Source organism: Zootoca vivipara, chromosome Z (genome assembly GCF_963506605.1).
Source record: "Zootoca vivipara chromosome Z, rZooViv1.1, whole genome shotgun sequence".
Taxonomy (NCBI): domain Eukaryota; kingdom Metazoa; phylum Chordata; class Lepidosauria; order Squamata; family Lacertidae; genus Zootoca; species Zootoca vivipara.
Window position 1 is genome coordinate 38,310,605 of NC_083294.1, and position 19,888 is coordinate 38,330,492.

General features: G+C 45.9%; 1 protein-coding gene across 1 annotated transcript in view; it reads right to left on the reverse strand.

Moving 5' to 3' along the window:
• LONRF3 (LON peptidase N-terminal domain and ring finger 3) overlaps positions 1-19,600 on the reverse strand; it is a 31,011-nt gene extending 11,411 nt beyond the window's left edge. Inside the window, exons 1-5 of the mRNA XM_035114045.2 lie at positions 18,676-19,600; positions 13,373-13,491; positions 11,515-11,637; positions 2,929-3,172; positions 1,519-1,609 (exon numbers count right to left, since the gene is read on the reverse strand). Coding sequence (XP_034969936.2) covers positions 1,519-1,609; positions 2,929-3,172; positions 11,515-11,637; positions 13,373-13,491; positions 18,676-19,567 — 1,469 coding nt within the window. The 5' untranslated portion in view covers positions 19,568-19,600. The remainder of the gene's footprint in view (positions 1-1,518; positions 1,610-2,928; positions 3,173-11,514; positions 11,638-13,372; positions 13,492-18,675) is intronic.
• Positions 19,601-19,888: the final 288 nt, after the last annotated feature.

Sequence of the window (19,888 nt, forward strand, 5' to 3'; positions counted from 1 at the left end):
TACATTCCTTTTCATTCCCTCTCCTGAAGAACTTGAATTCCACCCTCCAGCTTTCAGGGTTATGTTGGCAACACCATCAACCATGGTTAGCACAAAGCAGGTTCTGGAATTGGTTTCAAGTGAGTTTCTATTCCTGGGTAACACTGCACCTTGGTTTGCATCTGTCACAAAGGACAGGTCTCCTGCTTCCACCATTTCCACCTATTTCCTGCCAGTTCTATTCAAATGCAAAAGGGTACTTGGGTTTCTCATTTGGGAGGTGTGACATACCTGACAAAATGGCTGTTGCTGTCACTGGTCAGAAAGAGCCAGGGGCTGCTCTCTCCAAGGATAGGAGAGAAAACCTTTAAAAGCTGAGCTGCCCTTGCAGGTATGGTCCCTCTCACCATCAGGGATCCAGGCTGGATCTGACCATTCTTGCTGCCTACTTGTAAGTAGACCAAAAATACTGTCCTGTGGCAAATAGGCCAGGCTTCGTCCAGCTATATACCCAAAGCGCTTTGATTTATTTTGCATTCTGTTTGACCTGTTGCCTGCTTTCCCCCACCATTTATTTCTTTTTTTAAAAAATAGTTCTTATAAATATTTTCTTCGTTAAAATGATTATGTGCATTGTCTCTTTTTTTCAAGACTCATTTATTTCTGATAAAGTTTCATATTCCGACTGCTGATATATGTGTGGTTGCCAGTCCCAGCACTCTAGAATCCCTAGAAGCTTGGAATCCAGTTACTGAAAGGTTAGGCTCAGAGTCATAAGAGATCAGCATATTTTGCCACCCCTGGAAGAGACTTGGGGAGCATGGACTGCCTTTACGCTCTGAATAAACTATAATGGAGCTGTCTGGGAAATGCAAGGTGAGTTTGTCTTGGAGTTCCTGGGCTTTGGGAAATTGAGGGGGTCTACCAGGGAAATAAACAAGCTGCTTTGATCTCAGGGGTTGGAAAAGGCTGGAAACCAGTCCTGCTTTCCCCAAGCAAGTTGTGAGTCGGTTAGGCTGACGAGTGGAAGGTTCACTGGCTGGAACCCTTTTTAAGAAGGACAGGCATTCCCCCACTTACATGGGGGTTACATTCTGGGCCCCACTGTGCCTAAGTGAAATTGTGTAAAGTGGGGAGCACCCTCTAAAAAGCCTCTAAAAGCCTTTCCCCCCCCCCTGCTCTCCAGCTATCTCTCCCCCAATCTCTTTCCAATCCACACCAAAATATCTGGGGACAGCTGAAGGACACGTGGCAAAGTGGCAGCTGCTGCTGCTGTGCGACCCTGCACATCAGCTGTTGGGCAGGGAGGCTGAGCAGCCTAAACAGAGCCCTGCTATTCCTCAGGTCTCTTTGGGGTTCCCTCCACTCTCCTCTGCAGACTCTGGGGAGAGTCTCCTCGTGAAGTTGCTGAATGCCAGCTCCCACCAGGCCCCACAAACATGGAGAAGGACTAGGGATGGTGGGAGTTGTAGTCCATCAACATCTGCAGACTGAAAAGTTCCCTGCACCTATTTTAGACAAGAAGATAGTAATGGTTACCTCATGCACAACGAGCACTCCATATCTGATGGTTCCACAAATTCAAACCGAGCACTCTTCCCAGCACCGGATCCTTTCCCCTCATTTGCATCTGTTAAAAATGGGAAGGGGGGGGGACAAAGAAGGGGAAAAAACCAAACACAGAGATTACAGAACTGGAAGGAGAATATATTGGAGTTAAAAGTGTGTACTTGGCCACAGATGGGTAAACGCCAAACAATCACAATTGGTGACTTAACAATTGTCTCCCCCACAAGAACCTACCATTTGCACCTCACATTTTTGGGCATCAAAATTGTGTCTGCAGGTTCAAAGGTCTAACATTTGTAAGTGCTTAATTCAAATGTTTTATAGTTTAGAGAAAAGTGTTGTCACTCACCCCACACCATTGTGTTTAGGGGGGCATTTAATCCACACTTACTTTATGCAGAACATACAGTGGTAGAATTCTGGATGGTGCCACTTCAGAGAGTAGGGATTTGTTTATATTTTAGAATCCTCCAGCCCCATGGTGAAAAAATAAAAAATGAACACTGAACAAGACTCCCCTACATGTAGTTTTTCTCGCTTTCTGATGAGCTAATTTTTTTACACAAGGAGGATGGTTTTTTTCATGTGAGGATGTAGTGAACCTGGTCCCTGGCATATACAATGGTGTACCACCTCTTTCTGCACATCATGTAGCCTGGCTACAAGTAACATTTCCAAAAAGGTACATATTCAGATTTTATAACTGAATTTAAATTGAAGAAGAAGAAGAAGAAGAAGAAGAAGAAGAAGAAGAAGAAGAAGAAGAAGAAGAAGAAGAAGAAGAAGAAGAGGAGGAGGCGGAGGAGGCGGAGGAGTAGTAGTTTGGATTTGATATCCCGCTTTATCACTACCCAAAGGAGTCTCAAAGCGGCTAACAATCTCCTTTCCCTTCCTCCCCCACAACAAACACTCTGTGAGGTGAGTGGGGCTGAGAGACTTCAGAGAAGTGTGACTAGCCCAAGGTCACCCAGAAGCTGCATGTGGAGGAGCGGAGACCCGAACCCAGATCACCAGATTACGAGTCTACTGCTCTTAACCACTTCACCACACTGGCTCCTCTCTTTAGGCTCTTTCCTCTCTTTGAAGACATATGGTACTGATTTGCATCAAATGCTACTCCTACTTAGAGTAGACCTACTTAAAGTAATGAGCATGACTAATGTAGGTCCATTAATTTCATTTTTTAAAAATAGATTTTATTGATACATCAGAACAACAACAACAAAACAGAAAAAAATGTTTTGTTTTATACATGTATCTAGCCATATAAATTAGAAAGTGTAAACTTCTCCAAAAATTATAAGCCATCATTTTTTTTGGTATTGCCACTTTACTTCAGTGCTAAAATAGATTCTTTTTTATTTTTTAAAGAAAGCTTACCCCTTTTCATAATTTTCCTAGGTGGGTCAGTGTTTGGGGCCTCATCAGAGTAGTGTTTTCTCTTTAGAAGACAGCACTTCTCAGATAAAAGGATGGCTGTCTCAGTCGCTGAAGAGGCATGCCTTCTCTTGACCAAGCTTCCTTTCATGCTCCCTGCCACTGGGATGGACTTTTCCAAGCCACTGTGGTCAGCTGCCTTCTGATCCTCATGGAGAGCAAAGTGCATTTCCTTGTCCATGTTTGCCTGTGCAAAGAAAAAGGTTCTTCTTTAGAACTACTGATCTCTAGCAATAATGTTCTTCACAAGACCTTCACAGATGTCCTCAAAGCGCATCTGCACAGAGCATGGAACACCTCTATTAACAATCTTTTCACTTTGCATCCTTGACAAACTACAGTTCTCAAGATTTTTTGGGAGTGGTATGGCTTTGAAAAAGATTGACTACTGTACTTCATTCACCTGATTTGTGAAAATTGAGGCTACTTATGGGAGTTAATAAAAGGGACGCGGGTGGCGCTGTGGTCTAAACCACAGAGCCTGGGGCTTGCCGATCAGAAGATCAGCTGTTCGAATCCCCACAATGGGGTGAGCTCCCGTAGCTCGGTCCCAGCTCCTGCCAACCTAGCAGTTCGAAAGCACGTCAAAGTGCAAGTAGATAAATAGGTACCGCTCCAGCGGGAAGGTAAACAGCATTTCCGTGCGCTGCTCTGGTTCGCCAGAAGCGGCTTAGTCATGACCCGGAAAAACTGTCTGTGGAGTGGACAAACGCCGGCTCCCTCAGCCAATAAAGTGAGATGAGTGCCACAACCCCAGGGTCGTCTGTGACTGGACCTAACCGTCAAGGGTCCATTTACCTTTACCTATGGGAGTTAAGAACATTCAAAACAGAAAATAAGCTATTGTTGAGGTTAAGCTTTATTTTATTTTATTTTAATGATATTTATTTATTTTTTCCCATCACCAAACCTGAACATTGTTATTCATGCTTGTATACATATACATATACATACATATACATACACATATACATTTTTGTTTGTTTGTTACAATTTTTGAGGTTAAGCTTTAAAAGGCCAGGTTACCAGAGCCGGTCAAGATTTAACCTTGGCAGTCTTAAGCCAAGGTTTGCCATTGGGGCAAACTATTATCTGAGCTCCATGGAGCCTTCCGGGCAGGGTACAACATAATGATGCATCTCCTTCCATCTCATGCTTCTACATAAAAATCTGGTGTTTGTACGTGACTAAGTTACAGTAGACCTTTAGTTAGTCCTGTCTTTTAATGGTCCCTATGTTAGTCAGGCCCATTAACTTTAATGTGTCTGCTGGAAGTAGGACTAGTATTGGTGGGATAGCTCAGTTGGCAGAGCATGAGACTCTTAATCTCAGGGTTGTGGGTTCAAGCCCCACCTTGGGGCAAAAGATTCCTCCATTGCACAGGGTTGGACAAGATGACCCTCCTGGTCCCTTCCAACTCTACAATTCTGTGGTTCTAGGTGGGACTCACAACAAAATGGTGCCATGCAGCATGTTCCTGCTCAGGGTTCCTGCCAACCAGTCACACCCTTTCCCAGAACAATCTGTTCCAATCTATTTCCCTCTCTGCAGTTTTCCCTCTCTGCAGTTTTCCATCTAACCCACCCACCTGATCACTTCTCCAGGTCCATTTAGCATGCCTTCACTAAGATGCTTTTTGGGAGTCTCTCCTCCACCTTTGGTTTTTTTTGTACTTCAGCAAACATTGCAACCCCCCCCCCAAGCTTGTCCACATCACCCTCTTTGGCATGGATACTAGACACAGCCATTTGGACTATGCAAGGACCTGCATTTGGAGAATGAGTTTGCTATGCAGGATGCTTTGGCAATGATGCTGTGTTTTAGGAACCCCTTCCCTGCACCATGAAGTTCCCTGCAACTCTGCCCCAAAGCTACCTTGGCCTGTTTCAGAGATGGCCACCAGAGACAAAGCTGGTCCAATGCATTTTGCCAACTGAGGCTGACCCCCAAATGACAGCCCCTGCCCTCCAGGGAAGATGGCGTCAGCAAATACCTACATCAGGAACAAGGTGGGGGAGAAAGATTGACATTGGGATCTGCTGCCCTGGTAAACGCTGCTGCCTGAGGCAGTCACCTCACCTTGCCTCGTGAGTGGGCCAGGCCTGATCAGAGGTGACTACCAGAGAATGGGGAAGAGGTAGGGGTCTTCCCCCCCCCCCAAGGAACAGTACTCAATGCTGGAAGGGAGAGTCCTTAAATTAAACTGCCTCTCAACTCAAGCCCTAAAATGCAATTCGGTGCTTCAAAGCAATCAAATCACCCTGAAGAAAAAGCTACACGTTCCCTAAAATCAGGCTTAAGGTTGCAGAGTCATCCCTACTTTTAAATAGAATTCTGCAACATCTTGCCTGTACTGTACAGCATATTGCTCACAATTTCTCGTGACAACTGAAGCAGGATGAGCAACAAATGACTTCAATAGAAAAACAATCCTGGTGCAAAAGTACCAGGGGCAGACTTGGGTAATCTTTTGCAATATGACGCCCTGTGCATGGCCAGAATTTTGCATCCCCAAATGGATCTTCTCAATTATGGGTCTTCATAATTTTGTACCCCCCTCGGTGCCCTATGCGGGGGGTGGGGGGAATTGACCGCACAGCATTAAAACCGGTGCTGAAAGTACAAATAATACACTGGGTGCAACACTAAGCAGTAAAACACTTTAAGGGTTGCATTCCATGCCAGGGCCACAGCCAGAAGTGGGTGGAGCAATGCATGTAAAGTTTACCTTTATACAATAGGCTAGCTTCTATATCTGTTGGGAAAGATGGAGGGCACAAGGAGAAGGGGATGACAGAGGACGAGATGGCTGGACAGGATGGCTTGAAGCTACCAACATGAGTTTGACCAAACTGCGGGAGGCAGTGGAAGACAGGAGTGCCTGGCGTCCTATGGTCCATGGGGTCATGAAGAGTCGGACACGACTAAACGACTAAACAACAACAACAGCTTCTATATCTATACCCACCCACTCACCCCTCACTCTGTCCTCCTCCAGAGGAGGACAGACACGTTCCAGCCGGGCAAAAGCACTCAAGGAAGGTCTGAAGCAGTGGTGGTGATCGGTGTGGCCTGGGCAGAATACCAAGGGCCAGACAGAGAAGACAAATACAATGGCTGTTCAATCTAACCAGCCCAAAGACCCAAGATCAGTTCTTTGCAGCCCAATAAATTCATGCAAAGCCTATTCTGAAATCATAGATAACACTTTCTGGTCAAGGTCTTCAAAGGAGAACTTATAAAAAAACAAAGAAAACATTGCACACATGTCCAGCTTGGACGTTTCCCAGAAGCACCTAGCTGTGGGGGGACTTGGGTACTATGGCACCCCTCATTCATCTTGCTGCCTTCCCAAAGGCAGATAAGGAAGGAGGCACAAGGATTTTGACATAATAATAATAATAATAATAATAATAATAATAATAATAATAATAATATATTATTTATACCCCGCCCATCTGGCCGGGTTCCCCCAGCCACTCTGGGCGGCTTCCAATAAAATATTAAAATACAGAAATCCATCAAACATTAAAAGCTTCCCTAAACAGGGCTGCCTTAACATGCCTTCTAAAGGTCTGGTAATTGTTATTCTCTTTGACCTCTGGTGGGAGGGCATTCCACAGGGTGGGTGCCACTACCGAGAAGGCCCTCTGCCTGGTTCCCTGTAACTTGGCTTCTCGTAGCAAGGGAACCGCCAGAAGGCCCTCGGCGCTGGACCTCAGTGTCCGGGCAGAACGATGGGGGAGGAGACGCTCCTTCAGGTATACTGGACCGAGGCCATTTAGGGCTTTAAAGGTCAACACCAACACTTTGAATTGTGCTCGGAAATGTACTGGGAGCCAATGTAGGTCTTTCAGGACCAGTGTTATGTGGTCTTGGCGGCCACTCCCAGTCACCAGTCTAGCTGCCGCATTCTGGTTTAATTGCAGTTTCCAGGCCACCTTCAAAGGTAGCCCCACGTAGAGCGCATTACAGTAGTCCAAGCGGGAGATAACCAGAGCATGCACTACTCTGGTGAGACAGGTAGGGTCTCAGCCTGCGTACCAGATGGCAGGGTCCTAGAGCCCTCCCTCCTCCTTACAAAGCTGGGAAAGCGCAAACCAGGCTTTGGGAAGGAGGCGGGAGGCCTCTAGGACCATTTGGGTCTGATCTATCAGCCAGACTCTTCTTAACTTTTAAAAAACGAGACCCAGTTTAATGAGTCTCTTCAACCGCAACCTTTCTGCCAAGGTTTTCCTAATGACTGGCTGCAATTCTCAAACGAGTGTCAGAGAACCCCGTTGTTAATAAAACAAGAACCCCCATGTGCCTTGCTAATAAAATCTCAGGGTGGTCAGCAGCAAGCACTCATGCAGCAGGCCAATGACCCTACCCACCCACCCCAGCAGCAAACTGTGCAACCACCTCCCCTCCCCCACCAAATATTAAACATACAAGGACAGTACCACAGACAAGTGCTACCTTGAGCAAACTTTGTAGGCTGTGGCTGGTGCCTTCAGATCCCACTGAATTTAAAAGGTTCCCTTTTAATCTAGAGTGACGGGACAACAGCTGCAGGATATCAGGGGCAAGCGTTCCTGAGCATCCCCCGGGACACGCAAAATTAAATTAAGTAGAAGCTGTGATATAAAACACACACACACACTTCACTACTTAATTTGGTGACGGAGCAGAAGCTTTGCACACATAAAGTCTTGCGTTCAATTCCTGGCATGTCCACTTCAGAGGACTAGGTCACATCCACACTATAAATTCAATGCACATTTGATTTAACTCACATTTAAAGCACATGGCTTGCCCTAAAGAATCCAGGGAACTGTAGTTTCCCCCTCACAGGGCTACAATTCCCAACACCCTTCACAAACCGCAGTTCCTATAATTCTTGAGCATGAAATGTGCTTTAAATGTATGAAGCGGATGTGACAGCAGGTGATGGGAAAGCTCTACAAGAGCTCCAGAGAGCCATTGTGAGTCATGGCCGTTAATACTAGGCTATCTGGGCCAAGGATCTTATTTACTGTAAGGAGAGAAGTGCTCTTTAAGCTTCCCTGCGGAACAGTTAAGCTATGAAAAGCACACACACAAAGGCTGCTGCAATGCAAACTCATCTTGTCAATGCTAATAGGTTGATAGTCATACATTTCCTGTTTAATAGACTCCTAACAAAACAGAATAAAACAATTTTCAGTCATCTGGGTTTGACCACAGGGCAGGGCAGAATTGACTTGTGTTCTACCCACACCATTAAAAATTTAAACACCTGCATCCTACCTGTCTTTCAAAGGGAAGAGGTGAGCATACCTGAGGTTATCCTAATTTTATCTGCACAACCACACTGTGGGGTGAGTTAGGCTAGACCACATTCCCTGTCTCTTGCATAAGCATTAGAGCATAGTTCAAAGCTACATGAAGTGGGCGGGAATCTAAACCCAAGGTTCAACAGGATGGGCCAAGCCTATACATCCCATATCTGAATGAAATCCCACAGAGGTAAGCAACAAGTTTAATCCTCTGCACCAAAGCAAGATTTGCTGTGTGCTTTTACATTCCAAAACGGGATCATCATACATTCAGAGAGAGAGAGAGAGAGAGCGCCAACAGATTCACAAAGATGTGAAAACCACTGGTTAAGTGCCAGCGTCAAGAGAATGCTGATTCATCTGAAAACTACTAACTGCAAGCTATCTCAGCATAAAAATAAAATCAGAGGCTGGAAAATTCTGCTGCTTTATTTCCTGGGCTCCTAAAAAAATCCAATGCTTGCTTCTGTTGCCTTTTTGGCACCTACTAGAAGTCATCTCCTCTTTCAACAAGACTTAAGTAAGGAGCTTTCAAAGTCTGCACCTGTAATGAAATTCTTTTAAATATATTTTATTGCATGTACATTTGCTGCCCTGGGCTCCTTTGGATAATAATCATTAGCCCCTTCCCTCTCCAGTCAAAAGGATCAGGTAGCAACAGGAAGATTCCTTTGCCCAAAGAGCAGCTGCCAGTCTGCATAGACAACATTGGGCTAGATCAGGGTTTCCCAAACTTGGGTCTCCAGGTGTTTTTAGACTACAACCCCCATCATCCCTAGCTAGCAAGGCCAGTGATCAGGGAAGGTGGGAATTGTAGTCCAAAAACAACAGCTGGGGAGACCCAAGTTTGGGAAACACTGGGCTAGGCAGACAAATAGGTACTCTGCTCTGGTATGAGGTTGCTTCCTACATTTTTGTTTCTTAGAGGCAATCCCTTTTTTTCTGCCGTCTGCATCAGGGAGTGTCCTCCAGAGGTTGTAAGGACTACAACTCCCATCAACCTTGACCACTAGCCAAGCTAGAGTCCAGCAACATCTGGAGGGCCATTTCTCCCCTACCCCTTGTTTTGCATTCTCATCTCATGAGACTAAGAAGCTAACGCCAACCAGTGGCATCAGTATTGCATTGCATGGGCCCAGTGCAGCTTGCCGCAACCCTCCCAACTTGAATTGCACAGTGGAAGCCTCATGCACACTGTGTGATGTGACCAAGACACAGGGCAGCATGGGTTTCTCTTGGCTGAGATGTCTCCCACTCCTTTCCGCTATATTCCTGAACAAACAGCATTTGTGAAACCCAGAGGCAATATTCTGAAATGAGCAAGGGCTAGAGGGCCAGAAACTTATTTGCTTCCATGTTGCCTAAGACCCAAGCCAAAGGGCTCTTTAACCTCCTTCCCACACTTTATTTCAGGACTGGGGAACATGTGCCCCTCCAGATGCCCCTCCCCAGCCAGCATGGCCAATGGTCATGGCTGATGGGAGTCTGAACATATCATAGGCTCCCCACCCCTACCTCCCCTATCTGCAGCTCATTTTTCTGAATGCCAATTGCAAATCCTGCCAGAGCCTCTAGTTATTTACACCGGAGAAGGAGGTGACTTGAAGAGCCCTTGCGAGCAAAGATATATACTATAATAAACCAGGCATTGAATTTGGAACAGAGACTTTTCCAAGTCTCCACACTGGAATTCCAAGGTAGAAGGGAGGTCAGGTTGCTTCCCCGAACTTCATCATGCTCACTGAACACAACCCACTTCTTAGGCTGATCGGCAATTCTAAACTAAGCAACCAGCTAGGATGAGCTCAGCTTCATGTGTTCAGTCAGAGCACTTCTGAAAAAAAGAGTGTCACAACTGCCCAAACAGCCTTAGTGAAGAATCAGACAAGTTCACTGTGCTGTGCTCTGTGGACAGTCATCCAATTCACCCAAAGGCTACTTTTATCATTACATGCAGCAATAAATAGCCTCCTTCAAACAATGCAATGTTACCAATGCAACTTTAGAAAAGGAACGTTATCAGTTCATTGCAGCATTGTGCTGAGGAACAGCACCGAAATGAGACACACCGGTACAAAAACAGCACATGGCACAATAATGCAATGGTTTGTCAGGGAGGTAGGGGGAAAGGGACATGCCAAGATACAAAAGTTGGCATGTGTGTGTATGTATGTGTGTGTGTGTGTGTGTGTGTGTGTGTTTCACCTTACCAAGAAAAGGAAGTTAATTTTAAAACCTGTTGCAAAATTGCTCCAGGGGCTGTCAGGAAAACAAGAAGTGGCGGGTTGGTGACATCACAGTCACTAGCCAACTGGCAACCTTCCTCTCCACAGTCAGCTTTCCCCAGTTCAGCCTGAATCATGCCAAAAACCTTGTGCAACTGGTTTTTCAAAGTTCATCTCATCCCAGGGAGGGAAATCGTGTGCACTTGATGGCACCAACATCACCATAATTAAGCTAGCTCTACCCCTTTTTAAATCTTACAACATGATGACATGACTTGGCTTAGAGGTCTAAGGTGCCTGCCGACAAAAAGTGGGCTAAAAATCATGATTATGGCTGTTTTTTATTTATACTGTACTGTACAATGCCATTAGGGAGATGGATGTAGAGGGTAGACACAGGAACAATACGTAATTACTTTAGAAACCCATGGGCAATATACATGAGGCATGAGAACTATGGGGTTATGCTAAGTACTTCAAGGGAAAGGTGGGTTATGAAGAAGGCACTGATGGGGAAAAGGTGGAGTCATGCAGGGCAACCAGGATACAGTTACAAGTAAGGGGAACTTGCAAAGGGAGAATGTCACAAAGATCCATACCAACTTCACCACCAATCCCTGAAGCAGTTTTTAAAAATATTATTGATGAAGTGGTGGGGATCAAAGTTGAAGTGAACACCCTACATTTTAAAAAGTGAGCATGGTGCAAAAGGGGGGAGACTGATGGCTGAACAAACATCTGATTTGCTATTTTGCCTGCCTGTCATGTGCACTGCGAAGGACCCAGTGTGACCTCTCTATCACAGCACCACCGATGTGCTTGGCAACTTCATATGGCAGCAAGACGACGACAGTTCCCTGCTCCAAAATAACTTACATAAGGTCCACCCAGACAACACAGTAGTGGAGAGCATAATGATGCACAACCATATCCCATAAACTGATAAACTGGTAAGCTACAGGTTACAGATGTGGACATCAGATAAAAAGATACATAGGACTCACTTTTTGAGCTTCTGATCTGGCAGTTTTGTTCCCAGCATCCAAGGCAAGGCAGAATAAAAACTCTTCTAAAGCTTCTTCTGTTTTCCCAAGTTTAACAAGGGCTTGTCCCTTCCGTAAGTGACCCTGCAAGAAGGAAGGGAGTCATCACTGCCTTTTCCTAGGCTCACCTAACAACTTAAACATATGCAGTAAAAACACAGGAAATTGCCTTGTACACAGTCAGACCATTGTTTAGTTCATCAGGTTTAGTATTGTTTACACTGACTAGCAAGGGCTCTCCAGGGTTCCAGAGAGGGAGTCTCTCTTGGCCATACCTGGAGACGCTGGGGATTGAACTTGTGAAGCAAATGCTCTGCCACCCAGCTACAAACCTTCCTGTGCTTCTGGGACACAGCAGAGAAGACCTATAGTTTGTGCACCAGCATCTTGAAGGCGGCAGGTTCAATCACTAGCCCTGTTATACCACAAAAGTAGAGAAACTTTTTCATACTGAGGGCCACATTCCTTCTGAGGAGTCTTCTGGAGGCCACATGACAGTGGTGGGCAAGGCCAGAGGCAAAACCATGCATACACAAGGCATTATCGGAGATCAAGGACAAAGTTCAGCCAGGCAAAACCACTCAAGGAGGGTGCAAAATAGGGCTGGTGAGGGCTGGAGTCAAGGAAGAGGAGAGTCCAGACCAGTGATGGCGAACCTATGACACGCGTGTCAGATGTGACACGCAGAGCCCTCACTGCTGGCACGCGCCCCATCAGCCCATTCGCACTGCTGCTGCTGTTGTTGTTTTTCCCCTATTTGTTCTCCCGCTCCTCCTACAGCTTGTCTCCGCTACAGCTTGTCTCCGCTGTTAAAACCCGGATCCTTTTTTGTTGTTGTTGCTGGTAGCCAGAGATTGGTTTTTTTAACCCTTTCTGTGCTGTTTTTTTCTGGCGCTTTGGCAGACTATGATTGGATATAACAGCGTTCGTTTTTTAACCCGTTCTGTGCTGGATTTTTTGGTGCTTTGGCAGACTATGTCGGTGCTGCGTGTTAGTTCCAGCAAAAGTACGGTATTATTCGTCATTTATTTCTGTTTTCTTCCCCCCCCCAAAAAAGCGCAGCAGCTTTGGGGCACCCCCCAAAAAAAGCAAAGCAACTTTTTCACCCCCCCCCAAAACCTCCAAAACCTTGGTCAGCAGCTCCCCCCAAAAAGCTCAACAACTCTGCGCACTTTGTGATAAATAAGGGTTTTTTGGTTTGGTTAGGTTAAAAAATTAGTTTTTGGTTTATTAAATACAGTTATATATTACAATTATACATTTTTTTAATTTAAACTATAAATATCGCAAAATTATGGGTTTTTTCTCGAAGTGACACACCACCCGAGTTATGCTCAGTTTTTTGGGCAAATTTTGACACACCAAGCTCAAAAGGTTGCCCATCACTGGTCCAGACAGACAGACAGACAGACAGATATTTAATGAGCTGCATTTGCCCATGAGCCTGAGATTCCTCACCCCTGCCATACTAGGTCATCAGTAGTGAGCAAAATTACCTCCAAGTGGCTAGGCAAGGAGGAATATTTTGTAAACTTAGTTGATAACTTGATTTTTTTCTTTCAGGCTACCAATTTGCCAGAAACGTTTGTGGACTAGTAACTTGCGTGGAGTTATTTGCAAGCTCAGGCCTCCTTTATATTTCAGAAGTTACCACTGCATATTTCCCATCACAAAATTTAACTGCACACAATTTGCTGGTCTGTTTGAGGAATTGCCAACTGGCCACAAATCAGAGACATTTATTTCCACTGTGACATGGACAGTGACTATTTGCTCAGTTAAATAATAATAGAAATGTGAAGCTGAAACTTGCACTCACCTTTACCCACAATGGCTGGAGACTACAGGCCATTTCTGCATCGTTCAAAGCTTCTTCACAACATTTCAAAGTTGAGTTAATCTGCGACCGGTTGCTATATAACAAATGATCATTGGGCGCTGTAAGTAATGGAAACATCGACTCAGTACAACTAGGAATTAACAAGAACTATAAGCACTTCTGGTGTATGCAGTATCCTTCATAATCACATCGTCTCTGGTATGTCTTGGAAACATCCATTATTTAAGTTTTTAATTAACTGGAGCTCTCAGGAACTGGTGTTATAAGAGCCATCACGCTTGTCTTACACAAGCTCTTCAGGAGTTTCATAAACACGGGTGATGACAAAGCTATAAGATCACACAGTTGCTATAAATCAGTGGGGAAGAAATGAAGGTTCTGTTATGTCTAAAAAAAGGGTGGGTCAAAAAAGGCTACCTTAGCAGACAGTGACGTATAAAAACATGAAATTCCTGTTTTTTAAAATAGTGTGTTTCATAGTGTGTTCTATGCAATATAAACTTTACATAAGGGTGACAGGAACCAGTTGTCTGACTCCCTCTGTTTTCAATGTTCAGATGCAGACGCTGCTGCTAATGCAGTTGAAACAGCACCATCCACATAAAATGTAGAATCACAGAGTTGTAGAGTTGTTTTATTATTATTATTATTATTATTATTATTATTATTATTATTATTTATACTTTTCAGGTTTATACATTTCACTAATTTTACAATCATTTTAACATTTCAAAACTTGACTTCCTTCCCCCTTTCTGCAGTTCCTTAAATTTATTTTTAATATATTCCACATATCCAAATTAAGTTAATTTGCTCATTTATTCATCTACTTTAAATATGTACTCTTATGAAACTGCAGGTTATTACAATAATCCCGCCAACGTTCTTTATCTGTTTGCAATTTATCTGTAAATATTTAATAAACTATTTGCATTCTTTTCTAAAAAGTTTGTTATCTTGATTTCTTATTCTTCCGGTAAGTTTTGCCATCCTATATAATAATGTCCATGTTGTCCCTGCGTCCAGATGTCCCGTGTGTCCCTGGGTCACTGCGCATGTGCCCCAGGGATACAGGGATTGGACAGCAGAGACTGCGCGCGCGCACTCTCCCCCCACTCTGCCTCCTCCAACCGCCGCTCCCGCCGGGGTGGAGGCCGGCGAAGGCCTCCTCACAACCCTCCCTGGCCGTGAGGAGCGGCGGTTGGAGGAGGCGGGGGGGGGGAGAGTGCGCGCGTCCTTCCTGTCGGCGGCTGGGGGAGAGGAAGGAAGGAGGAGAAAGCGCCGCTTTCTCCTCCTCCGTTCCTGTCCCCCTGCCGCCGACAGCAAGGACGGGTCCCAGGGTTCGGAGAAGCGCTTCTCCGAACCCTGGGATGTCTGCTTCCTGTCGGCGGCTGCGGGAGAGGAACGGAGAAGGAGAAAGCAGCGCTTTCTCCTCCTCCGTTCCTGTCCCCCTGCCGCCGACAGCAAGGACAGGTCCCAGGGTTCGGAGAAGCGCTGCGCAAGCGCTTCTCCGAACCCCAGGATTCTAGCGCCCGTTATTGAACGGGCTGAAAACCACTAGTTTCTGCATATTCCATACATTTTTGTATCCAGTCTTCCTTTGCTGGGACTTCTGCATCTTTCCATTTTGAGGGCGAGTAACATTCTTGCCGCTGTAGTAGCATACATGAATAAGAAAACCCAGAAGCTTTTCTTTTGGGAATTATAGGGACAGAACTACCTAAACTGCATAGAATTGTAGAGTTGGAAGGGACCCCAAGGGTCATCTGGTCCAACCCCCTGCAATGAAGGCAGTTGCCTAATAGGTACATCTAGGCTACTGGTTCTTTTAGCTCAGCCTTGACTACGCTGATCAGGGCCAGATTTAGGTTTGATGAGGCCCTAATCTACTGAAGGTCATGGGGCCCTTTATATGTCCAGGTGTCCTTTGTCAACAACAAATTGTCTCTGTTTTTTGTGTTGAATATATGCTATATGGTAATTGATGGACCTAATAGGTATCTAAAGCCATTTCAACATAGCAAAATATGTACATCATAGGTACCTACACAATACAAAACACTGTTGCTGTATGTAGGTTTTATTTTATTTGTTTTTTATCTTATATTTTGGAAATGTACATCCAGGTTTTTTCCCTTTAATTTTTTGGGGGCCCCCCAAGAGAGTGGGCTTCTAAGCTATAGCTTTTTTAAAGGTAAAGGTAAAGGGACCCCTGACTGTTAGGTCCAGTCACGGACAACTCTGGGGTTGCGGCGCTCATCTCGCTTTACTGGCCGAGGGAGCCGGTGTTTGTCTGCAGACAGTTTTTCCGGGTCATGTGGCCAGCATGACTAAGCTGGCGAACCAGAGCAGTGCACGGAAACACTGTTTACCTTCCTGCCGGAGCGGTACCTTTTTATCTACTTTTATCTACTTGCACTTTGACGTACTTTCGAACTGCTAGCTTGGCAGGAGCTGGGACCGAGCAATGGGAGCTCACCCCGTCATGGGGATTTGAACCACAGACCTTCTGATTGGCAAACCCACAGCACCATCTGCTTCCCTACATAACTTGTTTAGCTTATACGTAAATCCAGCACTGAGCTGATCGACAATGTCTCATCGGAGTACCAGTTCTCTCCCTGCCAGACCCAGAGATGCCAAGGATTGAACCTGGGACCTTCTGCACACAAAGCAGATGCTCTAATATCTTCCTTAAATAAGAAACCAGTTTTGAAAGGATGAGGGAGACTAATTAGCGGACACAGGAAGTTGTTGTATACCAGGTCAAATTATTGAGCTAAAACACTCATGTCAAAAGCACGGTCAAATTATGACGGAATGATATTATGGCTGTATGATATTGTGATAATTTATGACTGTATGAATGACTGCATGATATTATGATTACATGATATGTTTGCATGATTTGATTATATGATATTATGATTTTTCACTACAGGTGATGCTCAGTCTATGGCTCAACATTTTTTTCCTAAACACAACAAAAACTTCATGGCATCCCAAGATTTTCCTTTTATCTTTAAAAGGTGCCACAAAGACTCTCTGATCTCTTTTTTTGGTTGCAAAGGCTTAACAAAGCTACCACTCTGGAAGTTATGCAATAGTTCCTCAAAAGAAAAAAAAAATTAAAAAAATAAAAAGCCAGCAGGATTCATTTGTCAACTCTCTTGCTACAGAAAAGGTAAATCAAGATTCTTTATGGGAAAGCTTCCACAATTTCTGAAATCACTGACATTGACCCCTTCAACTTGGCACAACCAATTCTTTTTTAAAAAGGCATTTCTTCACCCAATTCAACAGTGTCTAGTAATCCTAGCTTGCATGCTGCTTTAGAGAGAAATGCGGGGGGGGGGGGGAGCGGCGGCGGCGAGAATCCTTTGCAGACAAAAAGCCACTGTTCACATCTAGAAATAAAATCTAATTCCAGTGAGCAGGAGACCACAGCAGTGAGTCATTGGCAATTTAGCTAAATATGATGAGACCGTCAGTGGGATGCTTTGGAAAACGCGACCTGTGCTTCGTTACACAACCATTCCATAGGAAGGGGGCAGGGAACTAAGACCGGGCTACCAAGCTTATGCAACATACTGTTCTCCTGACCTACTTTCACTTCGGACGGAATCAACAAGACTTTGGTGAGAATGCAAAGGTGAGGGTTTGCTTGATGGACAAGACACATCCTGGGTTCATTGCCCTTTCCATTCCTGGGCTGGATGCTAGTTAGGGGTGTTGCTAATCGTGTGGGTGGTCCAGGGACTTACGTGATCTCCTGTCATTTCCCCTACTTTTAAAAAAGCTTTAAAAAAAACGACGGCGAAAACAATAAAACAACAACAACGTTTATAGGGCAGCTCAGCATGCTGCAAAGCACCGTGCAGCTTAGAGATCGATATTTGTAGCTGTACATATAAGTCAGCATATGTACATTTTAGTCACACCGAACCTTTTAAAGACCTTGCAGGCAGCACCCCTTGGAAGGGGGCGGATACTTAGATCGCCTTGTATTTCGTGGCCGGCAGTACTGTATAAGCTGACCAAGATATTCAGCTTGAAACTCATCACATTAATTGATCCCGTCAGCATCCCAGAGGAAACACACCTGTCGTTCTTTTAATACACTTTGGTTTTATACAAAGATTAGAGGCGGCCAGAAGCATGGTGGTGATAAGACTACCTTGACAGTCTGAATCAGTGTTATTAAGCCGTAATTTATCATGTTTGTATTCACCTTTTATTCCATCCTGCCAACAGGCAAGAAGAGCTTTATTACATGGCAGGTGTAGATGTGGGGTACATTGGTTGTATGACTGCGCTCTCTCACTCTCACCAGGCAGGACACTATACACAAGCAGTTACCATAGCTGCCAAGTTATCCCTTTTTTAAAGGGATTTTCCATTATGCTGAATAGGCTTCCTCGCGAGAAAAGGGAAAACTTGGCAGCTATGGCAGTTACACTGATCTGCCCTGGATAACTTACACAGATAAGGGCAAACAGAGCCCTTGTTTGGGCACTCACAATAGTGACCCAACAGCAAAACTAAATCTGTCAAAACAAGCTGGGATTGGAGTACAAGAAACCAAGATTCATAACAATCGGTGCACATCTTCTGTATAATGTTGCTGGCTTCTTCTTTTTTACTGATCTGCTGCTATACCTTTACACACACACACACACACGAGAGAGAGAAAGAGAGAGAGAGAGAGAGAGAGAGAGAGAGAGAGAGAGAGAGAGAGAGAGAGAGAGAGAGAAGCAGCAGCTCTACCTATTGCCAAGAGCTGAACCAGTTGAATTTCTGCATGCCAGGATACAAGACAGGTCAGGAGAGCAGGGTCAGCTTAACAAATAACAGCAGCTGGCCACCTCACCTCTGTGTCCCTCAGAAAAGTTTAAGAAGTTGCAAGGAGAACGGAAAACGTCAAAGGAGTGACAAGGAGCTGGTTCACACGTGCATATTTATTTCTAGGAAACTGAAACTTCCTGTGGTAGCTTGCACATGTGCACGAGTCACCAGCTAGATAAAAACACAGAGGAAAGTTTCAACCCCGCCCCCCTACCCCGCCAAGAATACGACTTTCAACCCATCAAAACGAGGAAACTCACACGTTCATTTGCGAGTCAGCAAGAAAGGAGGGGAAAAACGCGTTCTACGCTCACGCGTGAACAGGCTAGGGGAAATAGAATCCCGCCGGACGGTCCCTGGTTAAGCGAGACGAAGAGAGAGAAGAGAAAAGGTGGCGCTGAGTAATCCACTGCCCATCTCATCGGAAGGTACGTTACCTAATCGGACTGCTTCGTTGTACTTTTGAAGGGCAGCCTGCAATTTCTTCTCCTTATATAAGAGATTCCCTTCATGCCGAAGCCGCGACGCCTTCACTCTTCCAGGAAAACATTTGGCCAACAGGTTGCTGAGGATAACATTTATCCGGAGCCGGGGCGGAACGCTCTTGCCCTCTGGACAGAGACTGCATCCTGCCGCCGTTGCCGCCTGGCTCCTTTCCTTCTCCAGGCACTTTTTGCAAAAAGTGTGGCCGCAGAGCAACGAGACAGGCTCGTAGAGGAAACCTTGGCATTTGCGGCAACCGAAGATCTCCCATTCACGTTCCGGAGCCGTGCCGGGCACTGCCCCTGCTATAGCCGAACCACTTTTCATGCGGATGCTGCGCGCCATGCAATCCACCAGCTCGCCCATTTGCTCCGCGCGCAGCTGCCGAGGGTGGCCCGAGGCCAGCTGACAGAGCTGGAGGGCTTCGGGGAGCTGTCCGCCCTGCGCCAGCCACCATTCTGCCCTCCGGAGCATCCCCTGCCACTCGGGCGGGCGCATCGTGGTATCTGGCGGCAGCGAGGACGCAGAGAGGGCGAAGGAAGCCGAGGAAGAAGAGCGCTCCAAATCGCGCGCCTGGAGAGCCTCGGCAGCCGAGCTTAGCGCTGGTGGCTTTTGCTCCTCCTGCCGCTGCGGGGAGCCCATGACTGGGCGGGCTGCTTGAGTGGAGGCGGTGGGTGGCCTTTGCTCGAGAGGGCGGGCACGCTGCTCAAGTGGCGCCGCGGAGCGCGCCAGGCTGGAGGAGGAGGTGGAGAGGAGGCAGAGGCAGGAATCTCGTTGGGTCTCCGGCGCGCTGTTGCTGCTGCCCGCTTGTTTTGGTGGAAGCGGCGGCAGCGCCAGCCTCTCCATTCTGCCGGCTTCCCTCTCCAGACACGCCCCTCATGAAAGTACCTTGTCTAGGCAAAAGACTTATGTAAAAATCAAAAGGGCAATGTGATTTCCTTCTCTCCACCCCGCCCTCCTCCCGCTGCAGCTGCTCATTGGGCAGCGCCGTGCGGGATGGTTATAAAACCCAGGCAGTTTTATAATGTGTTGTTGCTGCGAGCGGGTTGCAGGAGGAGGGAAGCGCTTGGAGTTTGGGTTCATTGGTGTCGCTCCTACCTCCTCGTTTCAGTTAGCTCTCCGGAGCAACCCCACAACACGGGTGGGTAAACATGGGCAGGATTCAGC